Here is a 17061-nt window from a genome sequence, read left to right as displayed (position 1 = left end):
TTATGATCCTAATTACAAAGTTATTGGAAGTCAAGTCACAAGTCACAAGTCTCATATACATTTTCAACCCTGCTTATTTTATCCTTTAAGAATTTTTTAACACGTATTTATTTGTTTTACGTCCAAAACTAAAATACTTTGTTTATTTTACTCTTAATCAGTGCCGGCGTTAGGGGGGGCGTGATGGGGCGATGGCCCAGGGCGACAAATACTGCCGCCACCGATGGAATCCGCAAAAAACTAAAACTTGATATTGCTTCTCTCAAGTGGGCGCCACAATATTTTCGCCCGGGGTATCAGTGGCCCTTACGCCGACACTAAGTAAATTATTATGATTAAAACACATTATTTACAACTTAAAAATACCTAAAAATAAATTAAAACATTTCATACATATAATTATTTTCTATTTTGTCCCCTTACGGATAGCTTTCTTTTTTAAATTCTTTTTGATTTGTTGAATTAATTTAATTTTATAATATATTTTCGGAATTTTGGATTTGTTTAAGAAACCATAGAGTCTAGCTAGATTTTCATACTAGCAACTTTGATTTTGTGTTCTATTGTCATTGTGAAGTAAAGTGAGGTTCTGTCAATGTCATTCTTTTACCCCATGAACCTTTGTTGTTAGTGGTGGATTTGCTAACCAAAATTTGCAAAAATGGTAATAATCTTTAATTTTTTAAATAATCATGGGATGAAAATTGATTTTAAGTGCTCGATTGTGATCTTGTAATACTTACAATGTGAAATTTCTCTATATTTTGTTATAATCGGCGTATTTAAATCAAGTGTCTATTTTATTTCAGTCGCTGGTAATTCCAGACAAGTTCCAACATATTCTTCGTATTATGAATACGAACATTGATGGCAAACGCAAGGTTATGTTTGCCATGACTGCTATCAAGGGTGTTGGACGCAGATACTCCAATATCGTATTGAAGAAAGCCGATATTGATCTTGACAAACGTGCTGGAGAATGCACTGAAGAAGAGGTACGTTTTTTGGTTAATTTTTAAGTGCCGTGGTATTTAAATTTAAGTTATTACAAATACTTTTTTGTGTTTTATGATGATTATTATCGTTCAATGTTTGTTATTATATTGCATACTTAGATACTGATCTACATCTTCTCTTAATGTACATGTCATCAGTCTATGAACTTATTTGGGTATATCTTGCGATTGTTTGCCGCATTATTCATTTTCTAAACTAGCGACTTCCATGCGGTTCCCTGCTGAGTAGGTTCTTTGTTAAATGGTTTATTGCTTATAACTTTCCCTAATAAAACAGACTTTCTAACACAAAAAGAGATTACAGAATTGTAAACATTACGAGTTATAACAAAAAGTTTGTAATATAACTAGCCTTTGCCAGCGTTACCATGGGCACCCCGGATCCTAATTTCATCTCAATCCCTTCAGCCATTTTGACATGAAGGAGTAACAAACAAATAATAAACAAACTTTTATATTTACGCTATTAGTGGGATATTAATACAGTAGTTATGTATAGGTTATTCAGATCTTGTCAAACCATTCAATCTTACAAAGAAAAGTAGAACTAATGAATGTTTTTTTTTGTTTTCAGGTGGAAAAGATTGTGACTATCATGTCTAACCCCAGGCAGTACAAAATCCCTGACTGGTTCCTCAACAGGCAGAAGGATATTGTCGATGGTAAATACAGCCAGTTGACATCTTCCAACTTGGATTCTAAGCTCCGTGAGGACTTGGAAAGGCTGAAGAAGATCCGTGCCCACAGAGGTATGCGTCACTACTGGGGCCTGCGTGTGCGTGGTCAGCACACCAAGACTACCGGCAGGAGAGGAAGAACTGTTGGTGTATCTAAGAAGAAGTAATCTAATAATAATAAAAACATAATTTCTGCAGTTCAAAAGTTTTATTTGATACTCCATTTGATCTCACTTTATAAAGTTACTATCAAACACAATCACTATATTTTCAATTAATTATAACAATAAGAACTGGCAAAGTACTAACAGTATCAGCCAGTAAATACAATTCATAGCATCACAATAGTTATTATATTATAGACTAATACTAAATTCATAACAGTGAGACAGAATATTTACTTAACATCACAACTGTACATAGGTACTTTACAAACATTATTAAGAAAAATGGGATACTAAAAACAAATGTGATGTTTACTGATTTATTGGTACAGTAAGTAAAACATAGTAAGTTATTTACAAAATTAGGAAATTATTTATTCATATTGTGCGATAAGCACCATCATATACACTCCAGCTAATAAAGCCACTATCTCTTTGATGGATTGAGAGAATTTATTAGAACCCTCTAAGAGTTCAGGTATAACTGAGACAGTGGCAATGTAAATGAAACCGCCAGCAGTGAAGGGCAGAATGAGAGAAGATACAATGCTGTCACTTGAACCTCTCAAATATATAGACAAAACTGTGCCAGACACTGCACCAAATGCTGTCAGCAGTTGCAACATCATAGCTTTCCTTCTTGAACAACCAGATTGAACAAGAATTGCGAAGTCACCAATTTCATGTGGGATTTCATGTAAAAATATAGTCACAGTGGTAATTAAACCTATGTTTTGCCCTGCAATATAAGAAGCTCCAATCGCCAGGCCATCAGTGAAGTTATGTGTGAAATCAGCAGCAAGGTTTAAATATCCAGCAATTTTGATATCTTCCTTTTTATCTTTTGTCTTCTTTTTTTGTTTGTCATCGGATTTTTTCTTCTCTGCTCCATGAGAATGACCATGTCCTCCATCGAACAGTCGAACAGTTTTCTCCACCACTAAGAATGTGATAATACCGCCTAAAACTCCAAGCCCAACAGTCACATCATGAGGTTCGTGTTCTCCGCCGTCGTGCGAGTGACTGTGGCTGTGTCCTCCTGTGCCACCACTAGACATTAGTGCATGTGGTATTAAATGAAGAAACGCATCGCCGAGAAGACCGCCGGAGGCGAAAGACAGTAAAATCTTAAGTAAAGGTTGTTTCTCCACAGTTCCATCAATAGGTATGAAGAAAAGTATAAAAAATGGCACTACACTTATAAACAGTGTTGAACTCAGCGCTCTGACGTATAAGTCGTAATCAGGTTCAGTTATCACTTCTTCATTTTTGTATTGTTCGTTTGCACTTTTGGAGTATTTGAATGAGGGTGGTTCATTTCCATGAGAATGATCATGAGAGTGGCTATGACTATGGCCCAATGCTACAATTATTGTGCCGGCTAGAATAAGTCGCAGTAAAAGTCCTCTATTAGGATAAAACATTATCACAAAATATTTGAGTTCGTCAAACACGATTCACAAACACCAGTCACAAGTCACAACTCAGACTGTCACACAACGGTAAATGTAAATGTCAGTCAGCGTCAGCTTCAGTTGGGAAAAAAATAACACAAGCAGTGTAACAGTGTTGCAATGTCTCAAAAACATTTCCCCCTAAATGTGTACTAAAAGATTTATGATTGAAAAAAGGTAAATTAGACATAAATCATAAATGTTGAATCATTGGTTAATTGTGGAAATTAAAATATGAATGGTAGGAACACAGCAAAACATTTGTATTTATTTATTTTTTTACCTTTCTACGATGACTATTATTGTTACCAAGTTTTGTAAATATTAAGATTCGAAGAGAGCTTGAAGAAAAACTAAGCCTTACAATGTTCCTAAAAATAATATCTCGGAATAATTCCATACATTAGTTACTTGTGTACCTACACTTAAATCCCTGCAAAATTATTAAGATTATAAAAGTGTTACCAGAACAGTAAAAATCATGACATGATCGGTAACAAGGATATCTGACTCTTTTTATGACGTTACGCCTAGGGTTAAAAAAGGGAATTGATTTTCTTTAATATATATTTTTTCAAACGGAACCGGTTTGCTTTTTTATGACTCTATTTTTTAACCCAGTTAATATCCCTAAAATCTTCTCCAAAGTCTACAAAATTTCTTTACTGTAATGTGATATTGTTACTGAAAAAAAAACCACTAAAAAGTTCGGTAGTAATTTTTCTCCCTGATTTGGGGTCAAATTCTTATAGTTGGCATCACTGGACACATATACAACTTTCGCCGTGAGCCGTGGCCGTGGTTACCAAAGAGTAACACAGACATTTGTATTGCTCGATCAAAAAAAGAATACTAATCGAATTTATTTATCACTTCACGAGTATAAACTCGTAAATTTGTTCATAGAATAGCGATATTTCTTTTTTAGGTGTTAATAATTAATTATACCCTATACTTTGCTCAGGCTCATTAGCTATAGGTACGTACCTAGGTAAAACGGAAAGTCCTAATGATCAGTTACTTTTAAAAGCAACCTACTGTAGCTAATTTGTGTTTGCTGATGTAGGAACAGGGTTCTTTTTAGTCAGGAAGAGTCTGATACTCCCTCCGGCCGGTCCTTTTCTTTTTTTAGTCTACATTAACGATTTGCCACTCATATTCGAAAATGAACCAAAAATGGTGCTGTTTGCAGATGATACATCATTGATTTTTAAGATAGGTCGACGTATGAATAATTTTGACGACGTAAACAGCTCCATTCTTCAAGTCTATAATTGGTTTACTATTAATAACTTGGCGCTTAATGAGAAAAAAACCAAATGTATTAAATTTTGCTTGCCAAACGTACAAAATAACGAATGTTATGTTGCTTTGAACGGACAAAAGTTGGAATTTGTTAAGGAGACTATATTTTTGGGTATCACACTAGATGACAGATTACAATGGGGGCCCCACATAAAAGCACTTTCGGGGAGACTAAGCTCCGCTGCTTATGCAGTCAGACAAATTAGGCAGCTAACGGATGTAAATACAGCAAGGCTTGTTTATTTTAGCTATTTCCACAGCATAATGTCTTACGGCATTTTGCTGTGGGGTCGGGACGCGGGTGTAGAATCAATTTTTATTTTGCAAAAGCGAGCTATTCGAGCAATATATAACGTGTAACAAAAGGGGGTATACATATCAATTGCACGGCTTCTAGATAACATAATAAACGATACGGGAAGGGTTTTTAAACTCATGTTTTCATGGTACCAAGTTATGAATTTTTCCAATCGCGCCGCCGCGCGAATCAAATTTAGGTAGACAGGTACTAGGCGATCAGATTGACAGAAGAAATGTTTGGTAATACTAGCGAGTGACCCCTGTAAGTGTTGTGACACGTTTGTATGATTTGAAATCAAGAACCATGCGATACCAAGTATTTGGTACAAATTTATTTTTAAACGTATTTTAAGCTGAAACTTTGTGTAGAGATTCTATTCAACCTGTATACATCAGGGCTTCTTGATGTATATGGGTATTTTGTTACACGCTGTATAACTTGCCCCGTCGTGAATCTTTGAGAGAACTTTTTAAAACTATAAATATTCTTACAGTGCCTTCTCAATTCATTTACGAAAATATTATGTACGTAAGAAAAAATCAACAATTGTTTGAAAAAAGAAGCGACAGACACAATTTTAATACGAGAGGTAAAAATAAGTTGGCTATACCGCAATTCCGATTGTCCAAAGTGCAGAAATCCTTCATGGGTTTTTGTGTTAAATGTTATAATAAACTACCAACTACCATACTGAATCTGAACGAGAAAAAATTTAAATCTTGTATAAAGCGTGAACTGTGTAAACAGGCATATTATAAACTGTCAGATTATATTGAGGATAAAAATGCGTGGCAGCATGTTGGTCCGGCTCCACTGGACACTCGCTCACACTAGACAATGCTCAAATACGATCACTAGTTACACGTTAACTTAAAGTATTAATTTATTCCAATGCAGTCTAGGGATCTTGTGGCATCAAGCAGATATTTTTTTTATGTGAAAGTGTTTGTGATATTAAGCTTGATGGTTGTTTAGCAGGAATTGAGTCAGTTAAAATGCGTGTTTGCTTTAGGAGTTTTATTTACGACAAACGGGGTGACACAAGTGACAAATACATTTTGTTTATTTATTCTTTTTTTACCATAAACAATATAGATATAACATGCCGCCCACCAAAAGGACATAGTTCTTTTCTAAACATAACAATAGGAAATCTTAAAATGGATATTTACTATTACTATACTTATTAAACTAATCATAATAGTCTTAAGAGTATTTTATGTGAAATTTAGCATAAACTTCATTCATTTTCAATTGGCAATGCGCACAACTTGGAACAGCATCTCTTCACTACGCTGTTGCCACTTTTGATACTATAGACTCTAGTAATGCCGTCTTTTCCGGGATGCTTATCTACCACACGACCCAGGGAAAACTTTCCTGGCGGTAATCCGTCGGTCTTTATCAAGACAACATCACCGATTTTGAACTCTTCTGATTTCTTTAACCAAATGGGACGTTGTTGTAATCTTGTCAAGTATTCTTGTTGCCAACGTCGCCAGAAATCTCAAATCAACTTTTGAGTATATTGCCACCGCGATAGGCAATGCATATTTATGTTTTTGAAGTTAGGTGACGGTACCACGATAGGAGCTTCACCAATAAGGAAGTGTCCAGGTGTAAGGACTTCTATGCAGTCTGGATCTTTATCATCGATAGGACACAACGGCCTAGAATTGAGACAAGCCTCAATCTGGCACAACACCGTAGTCATTTCTTCATAGGTTAGATTGGTGGTCAGAATGCGTTTCAAATGGTGTTTTACTGATTTTACGCCGGCCTCCCACAAGCCTCCAAAGTTCGGTGAGTACGCTGGTATGTAATGCCATTGTGTTCCTTCCAGTGCCAGTGTGTTTGATATTACACCTTCGAAGACCAGATTTGCGTCTTTCCATGCAGCCATCAGTTCTTTGTTGGCACCAACAAAGTTTCGGCCCTGATCACTCCATATATCACTACATTTTCCTCTTCTTGCAACAAATCGCTTGAATGCAGCGATAAAGGCCTCAGAGGTTAAATCGCTTACCAACTCAAGGTGCATTGCCTTGGTTGACATACATATGAATACGCAGATGTATGCCTTCTGAGTTCTGATGCCTCTTCCTTTAGACATGCTTATATTAAATGGGCCTGCAAAATCAACTCCGGTGTGTAGGAAAGCTCGAGCAGGAGTGACTCGCACTTTAGGTAGGTCACCCATTAATTGTGTTCTTGATTTCGCTTTTAGTCTAGCACATATAAGACACTTGTGTATGCAGGATTTTATAAGTGCCTTGGCTCGTACAATCCAATACCTTGAGCTTATGTAACTTAACATAAGTTGATCACCACCGTGCAGTGTGCGAGCATGTGCGTCGGCGATAATCAAAGGCACCAAAGTGTTCTTATTTCCTAATATAACAGGATGTTTAACCTGCTCATCCAAATTCGCGTTACGAAGTCGACCGCCCACCCTGAGGATACCATCTTCGTCAAGGTAAGGATTTAATGTTTTAATTTTACTTTCTCCTTTTAATGCTTTATTTGAATTTATCCTTTCTATATCATCTTTAAATTCTTGTTGTTGTACTAATTCTATGCATTTCATAAGTGACTTTTCTAATTCCTTTGTAGTAAAGTTCTTCTCCAAGTTTTCTAAGCTTCTCTTAAAATTTAAAAATCTTCGACAGTATGTTATTACTTGTATCAGTTCTTGTAAATTAGTAAACTCATTAAACTGTGACGTTAGGCCTTCTTCAATATTTACTTTTAAATTTGCTTGTATTGTATCTCTTTTTCTTTCTAAATCAGTAGATTCATATTCTTGTTTTAATGTTATTTCTGTTTCAGAGAGCCAAGCTGGACCCTTCCACCACAAATTAGACCTTTTTAGATCAACTATTAACATACCCCGTGACCCAATGTCTGCAGGATTATCTTCAGATGAGACATGAAACCACCGGTTGTTATTTACATTTTCAGCTATCTCTACAACCCGATTTGCTACAAATGTCTTCCATTTGTGGGGATCGCCTGATAACCACGCAAGGACGATGGTTGAATCTGTCCATGCATAGATGTTTACGGTAGGTATTCGCATGGCTTGTTGTATTTGCTTAAGCAATCTCGACAGTAACAGCGCTCCACATAACTCCAACCGTGGTAGTGACACAGTTCGTAGCGGTGCCACTCTAGTCTTAGCTGCTTGCAGTTTTGTTGACACTGAGCCATCCCGCATCTTTATTCGGACGTAAGCTACTGCTGCGTATGCTCGCGTGGAAGCGTCGCTGAAGCCATGAATTTCTATCTTGTCTACCTCACTCGTTAATGTGCCAAGCCATCGATCAATATGTACTTCTTTTACTCCTTCAAAGTCCTTACGGATAGTCAACCACTCGTCAATCAGGTTTTGACTTATTTTGTCGTCCCAGCCAGTCTTTTCCAACCATAACTTTTGTATTAACATTTTAGCCAAGATCAAACTCGGAGCGATCCATCCCAGAGGATCGAACAATTTCTGCATGTCAGATAAGATTGTTCTTTTTGTAATTTTATCTGACACTGGAAGTAAGTTTATTTTATATTGAAATTGATCTGTTCCTAGATTCCAGATCAAACCTAGGGCTTGCACAGTTCCATCTAATTTTAAATCTAAGTGTACTCGTGTTGTTCTCTTATTGGCTTCTATAGATTGCATAAACTCCATAGAATTCGAAGACCATTTTGATAATATGAAGCCACCTTTTTGCAATATAGATGACACTTCTTGAGCTGTCTGTATAGCTTTCTCTGCTGTATCCTCGCCTGAGATCAGATCATCCATATAAAAATCTGATTTGATAACTCGTACGGCTTCTGGATGGTTTTCACCTTCATCGTCAGCCACTTGATGAAGAGTTCTGACTGCTAGATAGGGTGCTGAAGCTGTACCAAAAGTAACACGAAGCATACGGTATTCTTTGATTGGATCTGATTCTTCTTCTCGCCACAGAAGGCGATGATATGTATCGGCGTCTTGTTTGTGTAGTAAAACCTGAAGATACATCTTCTGGATGTTACTGGCATAGCAGACACGATATAGTCTCGATCGCATAACAATATCTCTAAGGTCGTCTTGCAGTTGAGGACCTACAAGTAGCTCATCATTGAGAGAAACGTTATTCGACCCTTTAGCCGAAGCATCAAATACGACACGTGTCTTTGAAGTTTCTCTGTCAGCGCGGACAACTGCGTGATGAGGTAAGTACACAGATTTGTTTTTATTACTTTCATTTTCAGGTATTTCTTCCATGTAGTTTGATTTTATATATTCTTGCATGGCCTTTTGATAGTTTTCTTTTAGTGTAGGCTCTTTTCTGAATCTTCTTTCAAGCTGTAGTAGTCTCTTTATTGCTATTTCTTTAGTGTTTCCATTAGGAGATAAGGGATTTTCAGTTTTAAATGGTAAGCTTACTACATATCTTCCTTCTTTTGTTCTTGTCTGATTTTTTTCATATATAGTTTCACATAGCTTTTCTTCTCTTGTTAATTTTCTTTTCTTGTCTGTGTCAATTTCCCAAAGGGATTTTAACATGTTTTCTACTTCTATTTGTTGATGAAGGACCAGAAAACTTTCTTCTCTTACACTGGTATTGATTTCTCCAAACAGAATCCATCCCAGGTTTGTTTCTTGTGCACATGGAGAACCCGGAGGACCTTTGATTAATTGTTGCTGCACGATTTGTGCATACTCTTTAACACCAAGGAGCAAGTCTATTGGACCCGGTTTGTGATACTCCGGATCAGCCAGGTTGAGTCCCTCTAGGTGTGGCCAATGTGTGACAGTAACAGCTTTGGAAGGGATTTTTGTGGTTAACTGTTTACTCATGACGTATGCTTCAATGTTGATCTCGAAGCTTGAATGCAATCGAGAACTAATCCTTAGTTGTACCACGTGATTGACGTTAGTTTTTGTAGATCCCACTCCAATGATACTTCCTCTTGCTGTACGCCTGGTTAATTTAAGTAGTTGTGTCGCCTTCTCGCTAATGAATGATGCCTGCGAACCTTGGTCTACCAGTGCACGTAGAACAACAGTGTGATTATGTTCGTTCCTTGCTAAAACTGTTGCCGTGGCCAGTAGTGCTAGACTTGTGCTTAGTTTGGTACTGTGATGCGACGCGATTGTAGTGTTGACTAATTCCTCCTTCTCTTCTACTCCGTGTTGTACTACTTTCGGTTGTTCAGTGTCCTCAGATTGTACCGAAGAAGTAGCGTCCTTAGATCGGTGTAGCAGAGTGTGATGACGTCGACTGCATATACGACATGAGACTCGCAATTTACACAGATAAGCGGAATGTCCTGGTACCAAACAATTAAAGCAAAGTTTGTTTGACTTAACATATTCAGCTCTCTCAGCAGGTTGCAGTTTGCAGAACTCCTTACAGTGGCATAAGGTATGGCTTTCTTTACATAGCACGCATTTTCTATCTCCCGACGATGGTGAAGTTGAGGCTGTAGCAGTAACAAAGTGTGAACGCTCTTTGATAGACTTCTCACGGAGGCCCGATGTTGACATTACAAGTTCTAAGGTACGGTATTTTGATTGCATGAACTGTCTTAAGTCATCCCAGGTAGGTAATTTATCGTCTTCATTTGTACAAACGGTTTGTTCCCATTCTTTGTGAGTCTCTGTGTCCATTTTCTGAATCACTATAAAAATGATTATAGGATCCCAAGAGCTCGTAATTATATTTAAGTTTTGTAAGTTGTTTAAGCAATCCGTTGTAACGTCCAATAAACTCTTTATTTGATTTGCAGATTGAGTATTTATTTTTCTTTGCGAAAATAATTTCTTTAAAACTGAATTGATAATCAATCTTTTATTACCGTATCTGGTTTTGATAACACTCCATGCTTGTTCATAATTACTTTGAGTTATTTGAATAGGTTTCAATAACACCTCGGCCTCTCCAGTGACACTACTCTTCAAATAGTGTAACTTTTGAACATCACTAATCGCCGTGTTTTCATGAACTAATGAAATAAATAAGTCTTGAAAGGTAGGCCAATCTTCATAATTCCCACTAAATCTTGGTAGTTGTATCCTCGGCAGCCTAACGAGTTGATCATTAGTCGTATTTGTAAATGAATTATTTTTCGATGATGTGGGTAGGGACGATGCGTTTATCGTAGACAAAAGGTCTTGTAAGTCGGCTAATAACCCAAGATATAAATCTTCATAAGTATAGAAATCCTCGTTAACGAAGTAATTTAACGTTTGTTTTTGTTCTTTCGTTGTTATCTTGACTAATTGTTGATGAGATTCTCTGAATGTTGTCCAATATTCGTCTATACATTTTATTCTTGCCTCGACGTAACCTTTTGTCAGCCTGGTTTTAGGACATTTCTTAATGTTTGCTTGCGTTTTTTGTAATAAAGCAGCTGTGTCTTCTAAAACGTTTATTAGCTCCTTAGTAGTCATTGCACCTTTTTTTGCTTCTATTCATTCATTAATGACGGACCTTCGGAATGCGATGTCGCTATTGTTCTCGTTGGCCGGCCGATATCTTCGATAACTTGTTTTTTGCAATTAGCTCGGTTCGTAAATCTGGCTCGATTGTGACCACTATGTTTGTGATATTAAGCTTGATGGTTGCTTAGCAGGAATTGAGTCAGTTAAAATGCGTGTTTGCTTTAGGACTGTTTATTTACGACAAACGGGGGTGACACAAGTGACAAATACATTTGTTTTATTTTATTTTTTTTTACCATAAACAATATAGATATAACAGAAAGATTAAATTATATATTATTATTATTTGTATAGAAGCATTATTTCAAAATTGTAAGTGTACATATGTGGGCACTATGTTTGAAATAACCCGCTATTTTATTTTCTTTACAAATTGGTATTATTGTCCCGTTAGTTTTGACGTATTGTAGTTAAATTGTTCCTACATATATGTATATACAATAGATAAATAGTGTATCAGAGAAATTGTAAAAAACTTCTTTTTTAAAAGAGTAACGATGGAGTTTCTTGCTCGTTCTTCTCCATTCGAAGCTACACTTTGGAACGAGCGCCTAGCTTCACTGACAGACAGACTGACGGACAATTCAATTTGACGTTTCAAAAGTGCCTTATTTAGGATTAATTGAAATAAATGCTTTGACTTTTGACTTTGACTTTGGCCTCACCCAAGGCGGTAATTCATTGGATGATATTCCCCCCTCCCCTAAAAGTAAGGTAGGTATGCCTAACTAATAACGTTACAATAAAATTCTTTAACATGTTTATTTTTAATTCCAATACTAATAAAATAAAATTTAAAACCAGTATGTCATTTTTATGTTGCCATCAATGTCGCGTTGAGTTTCAACGATGCTGGCTTGGCGCACGAGTTTGCGCATTGAACTGCGCCTTATCTCAGGGATTTCTGGCACTTCGTCTTCAACTAACGGTGCCTGAGTTAGTTCTAGCTGATCTAGATTCTCATATGATTCTGCATCATTCATTTTTCTGAAATCAAATAGAACAATGCGGTCTGAATTACTAATGGACATACATACCTACATAGGATAGGCTGATAGGCGTCTCACAAACCCAACAAAACTACAGGGAAATAAGCGATTAAAACTCGAATCTGAAACTGTATTGTATGACCAATTGATAAGATTATCCTTCTTTCTAGGTAGGTAGATTCACCGAATACAACTACTGTATTCCGTGGCTAGATTAGAAGCTAAAATCATTAAAGGGAATATTGTTTTGCTTTATACCTAGTTTATGTAAACAGAGTTAGGTATACCTTTGATCTCCACACGCCAAGCAGTCCGCGTAAGTCCAATCTTTGCCAAACTCTTCTCCTTCCTCGGCAGTTTGAGGCAATGAGGTATGTAAGGTTTCAGGTAATCGAAGCGCACTTAAACCTCCCACTACTGAGACCGCACCCATTACAACTAGAGGTAGTACTAAGTTGCTTGAACCCTGTAATGAAATTCAGAAATAAGTTGCTAGACTAATAATAATCCCGGGTGTCATCACTGCGAGGACCGCCCGGAGGACACGGTGGAGCATACGGTCGTGGAATGCCCTGCATGGGCTGAGCACCGCCGTGTCCTCAGGGATGTGGTCGGCGACGGTGACCTCTCGCGTCCGGCATTGGTACAAGCCACGGTGCGGAGCGAGGGGGAATGGGATGCCGTCTCCTCCTTCTGCGAAGCAGTCATGCTAGCTAAGGAGGAGGCGGGGCGCGTGAGAGAACAATCCTCCTCACGCCCCAGCCGTCGCGAGAGACACTCCGGGCGTCGGGGATCGCGAGACGATCTCCGGCCACCGTAAGTGCGGGCCTGCGGACGGCGAGCAAGGGTAGCTCACCGCCCGAACAGAACCAGACCCGTGACCACCACAGATGGGGCCCAGTAGGGCTGATGCCTGATCCGGAGCTGCGGACTACCTAGCGGGTTTACCGGGGCTCCGGTTCGAAAAGCAGGAGTAGGAACGGGGTGGTTTTTAGTCAGTAAGAGTCTGACACTCCCTCTCGCCTCGCCCAAGGCGAGAAAAGTCATTGGATGATTATCCAAACTCAAAAAAAAAAAGACTAATAATAATGTAAAAATAATGTAACTCATAATAAGTATAACATAGAAAGAAAAAGAAAAGAGATGTTGTGCTGACCTCAAGAAACGTAGAACTGGGATAAGGGCTACAGCAAAAATAAGAAGATAGGTAGACATTTCATCAATGAATGCATTTCTCAATAAATCAATAATGTAAAAATATCTTTATGAATTTACTTATTTTGTTATAACTTTCGTGATTCAAACGACTAGTTTCAACCCATGTTAGAGGCTCATATTCATGAGTAGCATTCTGCGACACGAGACGCGTGATTGACACGCTGCTACTATAGTACTGTATGAGCTTCTAGCATGACTTGAAACTAGTCGAGCATAACGTGAGACACAGTCAATCATAGGTGCAATTCTATTACGGATTATATGGATAGGTATTAACATTTATTTATTTGCTAGGTAGGTAGGTTCGTATTCATTTTATGAACATAGAATACACAGGTGACGCTCAACTAATGCTATAAAAATATAAACTGAGTAGGTAGGTACGTAGTTTATATTGGCATGTCGTTACGTGGTTATGTTTATTACTAAGTATTCATTAATAAATAATATGCTATAATGAGTATTCTATTGTATACTCTACTGATATGTTTACCTATAACTAGTATTGTACCAATAATCTACTTACATAGATGCATTGTTTTGAAAGAGATCTATTATACTACAAGCTAAGATGAATGAGCAACTAATTACAAATGCATGAACAGTTTTGTGACGACTTGGCTGTAGAAGAGAATAAAATTATGACCGTGGTTGGTTGAAATGAGTTTTTAACTAAGAATTAATTAGATACTAAACCTACATTTCAAATTACTATAGCTATTGATTATTTTCTTACCAAGTAATTTATAAACGGTATAATTATCAAACCCAAGCCACCAATGTATGCCGAGGTTCCAATACCGACGCCTCTCAGTTCCGTCGGGTACAATTCACCGGCATAGGGATATATTAACAAGAAGGACGCAGATATAAAACACTTGGATATTAAATAGAGGATTAAGGTTTCTGTTCGAGCATCTGGAAAATCACATCGATCCTATACATTTACATACAAGGTCATTATTTACAAGGATTAATACAGCCTAAGTTATTTCTTTATTGCTTACCACTTGGTAGTAGTACCGTAACGATACAAAAAATTCCACTTATGACCATTGAAAGACATAACGGCCATCTTCTTCCAATGCGATCCATTAGTATCCAGCAGATGAGATAACTCGGGATCTCGACAGCTGAAGATAGGAAGAAGCTCATGTATTGATTGTCGCCTATAGCTGGCCCGTAGTAACTGAGGCCTACGTACACCATCTCTGACGCGCACCAGTTTAGAGTTATCAAAAACGTCTTGAGTCTCATATTTGGAGTGCGACACAGAGCAAACACACTCACAGATTTCGCCTCAGTTACCCCTTTCTCCTTTTGCTCTATAACTTGCTTCTGAAGTTTATTAGTAAATTCTTCTGGTAATTCTTTTCCATTGACTCTTGCGATAGTTTTTAATACATTGTTTGCCTCCTCAAGCCTTTCTCTCATAAGTAACCATCGTGGGGATTCTGGTAGAACGAACCAGTAAAAATAATAGAAAAAGAAGGGCACTGATGTGGCTAAAGCAAGGCTCCTCCAGTCCCGGAGCAAATACGTGACCACTGATAATAAAATCAAGCCCAGTGTGTAAAATACACATGTCATAACTGTGACAAATGATCTGTAATTAGGACCTGCTAATTCCAACGCTGTAAATAAGTAATTATTACTGTTAGTATTTATACTTCGTTCATTAAAGCATTTAATTTGTTTATTGCCTTTATTATGTTTACTTACAGATTATAAAGGGTATCTGATAAACGGCGGGAATAGTGAGTCCTACGATAACTCGCGCCATTATCCAAAACCAGAACTCGTGAGCATACGCAGTCATTAGGCTTCCAAGGAGTAGTGTGCTAAGACAAATGAAAAATGATTTCTTGCGCCCTATTCTATCATTCAAAAGTCCGAATGCGTACACTCCTATTGGTCCTCCAATATTTAAAGCAACCAAACCGAGAGTTGGATAGACATCGTATTCGCAGACTAAATCGAACTGAAAGAAAGATAATAATTTAAGAAATCACAAATCATATAAAGACGACGTTCTATACGTATTCTTATCTTGTCCGCTGCGAATATTTTACACATCTTAATATCTCTTCTATCTGTGGGCTGTGAAGGTTACATGTTAGAGACTTACATCGATAACAACAGATGAAGTCACTTCTGACGTGTCGTATTCATAGCCTTCTCTGCAATGTTCAGTAGGCCAATTCTCATTGACTTCTATAGTTCCACCAACCTGAATGATTTCCGTCCAGTTTACAGCATACCGTGAACATTTTTCAAACGTTACATTATTCTGAAATTTAATTATGTATAGTAATTAACAATACGTAGATCATGTTTTATAGTTTTGAAATAAGAAACATTCCTTGAGAATTTTAAGTCTCGTATTTAACTGAATTTTAAACAATTGATCTGTAATTACGCCAATAAATTACCTTTCGTGGAATCGACACTAGTTTGCGCTGCTCTTGTGTTAGATTGAGTAGTTCCAGTTCGGGGACTCTGCACCAGTGGTCGGGGACGTCTGTCATGAACAACTGGTTAAATGCACAGAAACCGCACGGTAGACAGGCCGGTAGACAGACGAGCCATAACAGCAGTTTCTGATACAGGCCAAATTCTCCGATTTTAGGCAGCAAGTCGTCCAAATCGAGTGTCTCATTAGCTTCATTGGCCTTAAGAAATTATTATTGAAAATTAAATAAACTTATGATAGTTTTCTGACGAGTGGGTCTGAAATTAGCATGGAAATCCTACTATAGATTGACCTTAAATGCTGACATTTATAAAATCTAACTTTAACTCAGTTAACAGTGTGTTGTTATTTATTTATCTCATATACAACCACAGCCACACGTACAAAAACTGATAATAGAATGAAACATAAACCACATTGCTAAACTGTACCTAGTTCTGAATTAATAATTTTTATTGCAATTAGGGAGATTAAATAATCAGCTGAATCACAATGTTCATTAACAATAACTAACAACAAAATTATAAACATAAATACCGATAGCTTCTCCTCGGTGCCATAAGTAGTGGTGTTGCTCCCATTTTTCGTCATCACATTCAGTAATCACCTAATCACTGTGACTAATATTTTAAGACAAATAACACGTAAAAATGTCCGTCATTGACGTTCAACGTTTTAGTTTGAGACTTTTGTGTTGGGGAAGGAAGCCATAAAGTATTAATTTAATTAATAGGAACTTATACGCATGCGATAGTGATGTTCTATCAGGTTTAGCGTGGGGCGAAGCTAAATGCTTACTTGCTGAATTAAAGGTACCTGGGTATTTGTAGGGTAATGATCTACTTATTAAGTTACAATATACCATCGTCGGAGTATAGTAGTGTGTGACTGTGTACCTATGTAAGAACTATGTGTTATGTCTCTATTATCCTTACAGTTACTGTAATATTAACACATTGAACGCCGTGGTG

At 37.3% G+C, this 17061-nt stretch overlaps 4 protein-coding genes across 5 annotated transcripts; 1 reads left to right on the top strand and 3 right to left on the bottom strand.

Annotated features, from left to right (window-relative positions):
* Window positions 1–500: 500 nt before the first annotated feature.
* On the top strand, window positions 501–1890 carry LOC118273494 (40S ribosomal protein S18-like). Its single transcript, XM_035590486.2, has 3 exons — window positions 501–664; window positions 810–995; window positions 1591–1890. Exons 1-3 carry the CDS (start codon window positions 662–664, stop codon window positions 1858–1860), a joined length of 459 nt encoding a protein of 152 aa, XP_035446379.1. The 5' UTR covers window positions 501–661; the 3' UTR covers window positions 1861–1890.
* Window positions 1891–2163: 273 nt separating this feature from the next.
* On the bottom strand, window positions 2164–3385 carry LOC118273493 (protein catecholamines up). The gene has a single exon (XM_035590485.2). The coding sequence runs from the start codon at window positions 3279–3281 to the stop codon at window positions 2232–2234; it is 1050 nt and encodes a 349-aa protein (XP_035446378.1). The 5' UTR covers window positions 3282–3385; the 3' UTR covers window positions 2164–2231.
* Window positions 3386–6157: 2772 nt separating this feature from the next.
* Window positions 6158–10576, bottom strand: LOC126911010 (uncharacterized). Its single transcript, XM_050695736.1, has 3 exons — window positions 7512–10576; window positions 6500–7370; window positions 6158–6358 (listed from the first exon to the last, which is right to left on the bottom strand). The coding sequence occupies exons 1-3, from the start codon at window positions 10574–10576 to the stop codon at window positions 6158–6160; spliced, it is 4137 nt and encodes a 1378-aa protein (XP_050551693.1).
* A 1582-nt stretch (window positions 10577–12158) lies between these two features.
* On the bottom strand, window positions 12159–16942 carry LOC118273492 (carcinine transporter). Of its 2 annotated transcripts, none has more exons than XM_050693575.1 (8): window positions 16628–16942; window positions 16050–16347; window positions 15746–15907; window positions 15340–15598; window positions 14625–15251; window positions 14354–14535; window positions 12687–12865; window positions 12159–12397 (listed from the first exon to the last, which is right to left on the bottom strand). In XM_050693575.1, the coding sequence occupies exons 2-8, from the start codon at window positions 16143–16145 to the stop codon at window positions 12205–12207; spliced, it is 1698 nt and encodes a 565-aa protein (XP_050549532.1). In that variant the 5' UTR covers window positions 16146–16347; window positions 16628–16942; the 3' UTR covers window positions 12159–12204. The 2 variants fall into 2 exon arrangements, with proteins under 2 accessions (XP_050549532.1, XP_035446377.2); XM_035590484.2 differs by having other exon boundaries at window positions 16050–16289.
* Between the last annotated feature and the right edge of the window lie 119 nt (window positions 16943–17061).

This window comes from Spodoptera frugiperda, chromosome 1 (genome assembly GCF_023101765.2).
Source record: "Spodoptera frugiperda isolate SF20-4 chromosome 1, AGI-APGP_CSIRO_Sfru_2.0, whole genome shotgun sequence".
Lineage (NCBI taxonomy): Eukaryota > Metazoa > Arthropoda > Insecta > Lepidoptera > Noctuidae > Spodoptera > Spodoptera frugiperda.
Note: the sequence above shows the minus strand (reverse complement) of the source record. Positions and strands in the feature narration are given on the sequence as shown.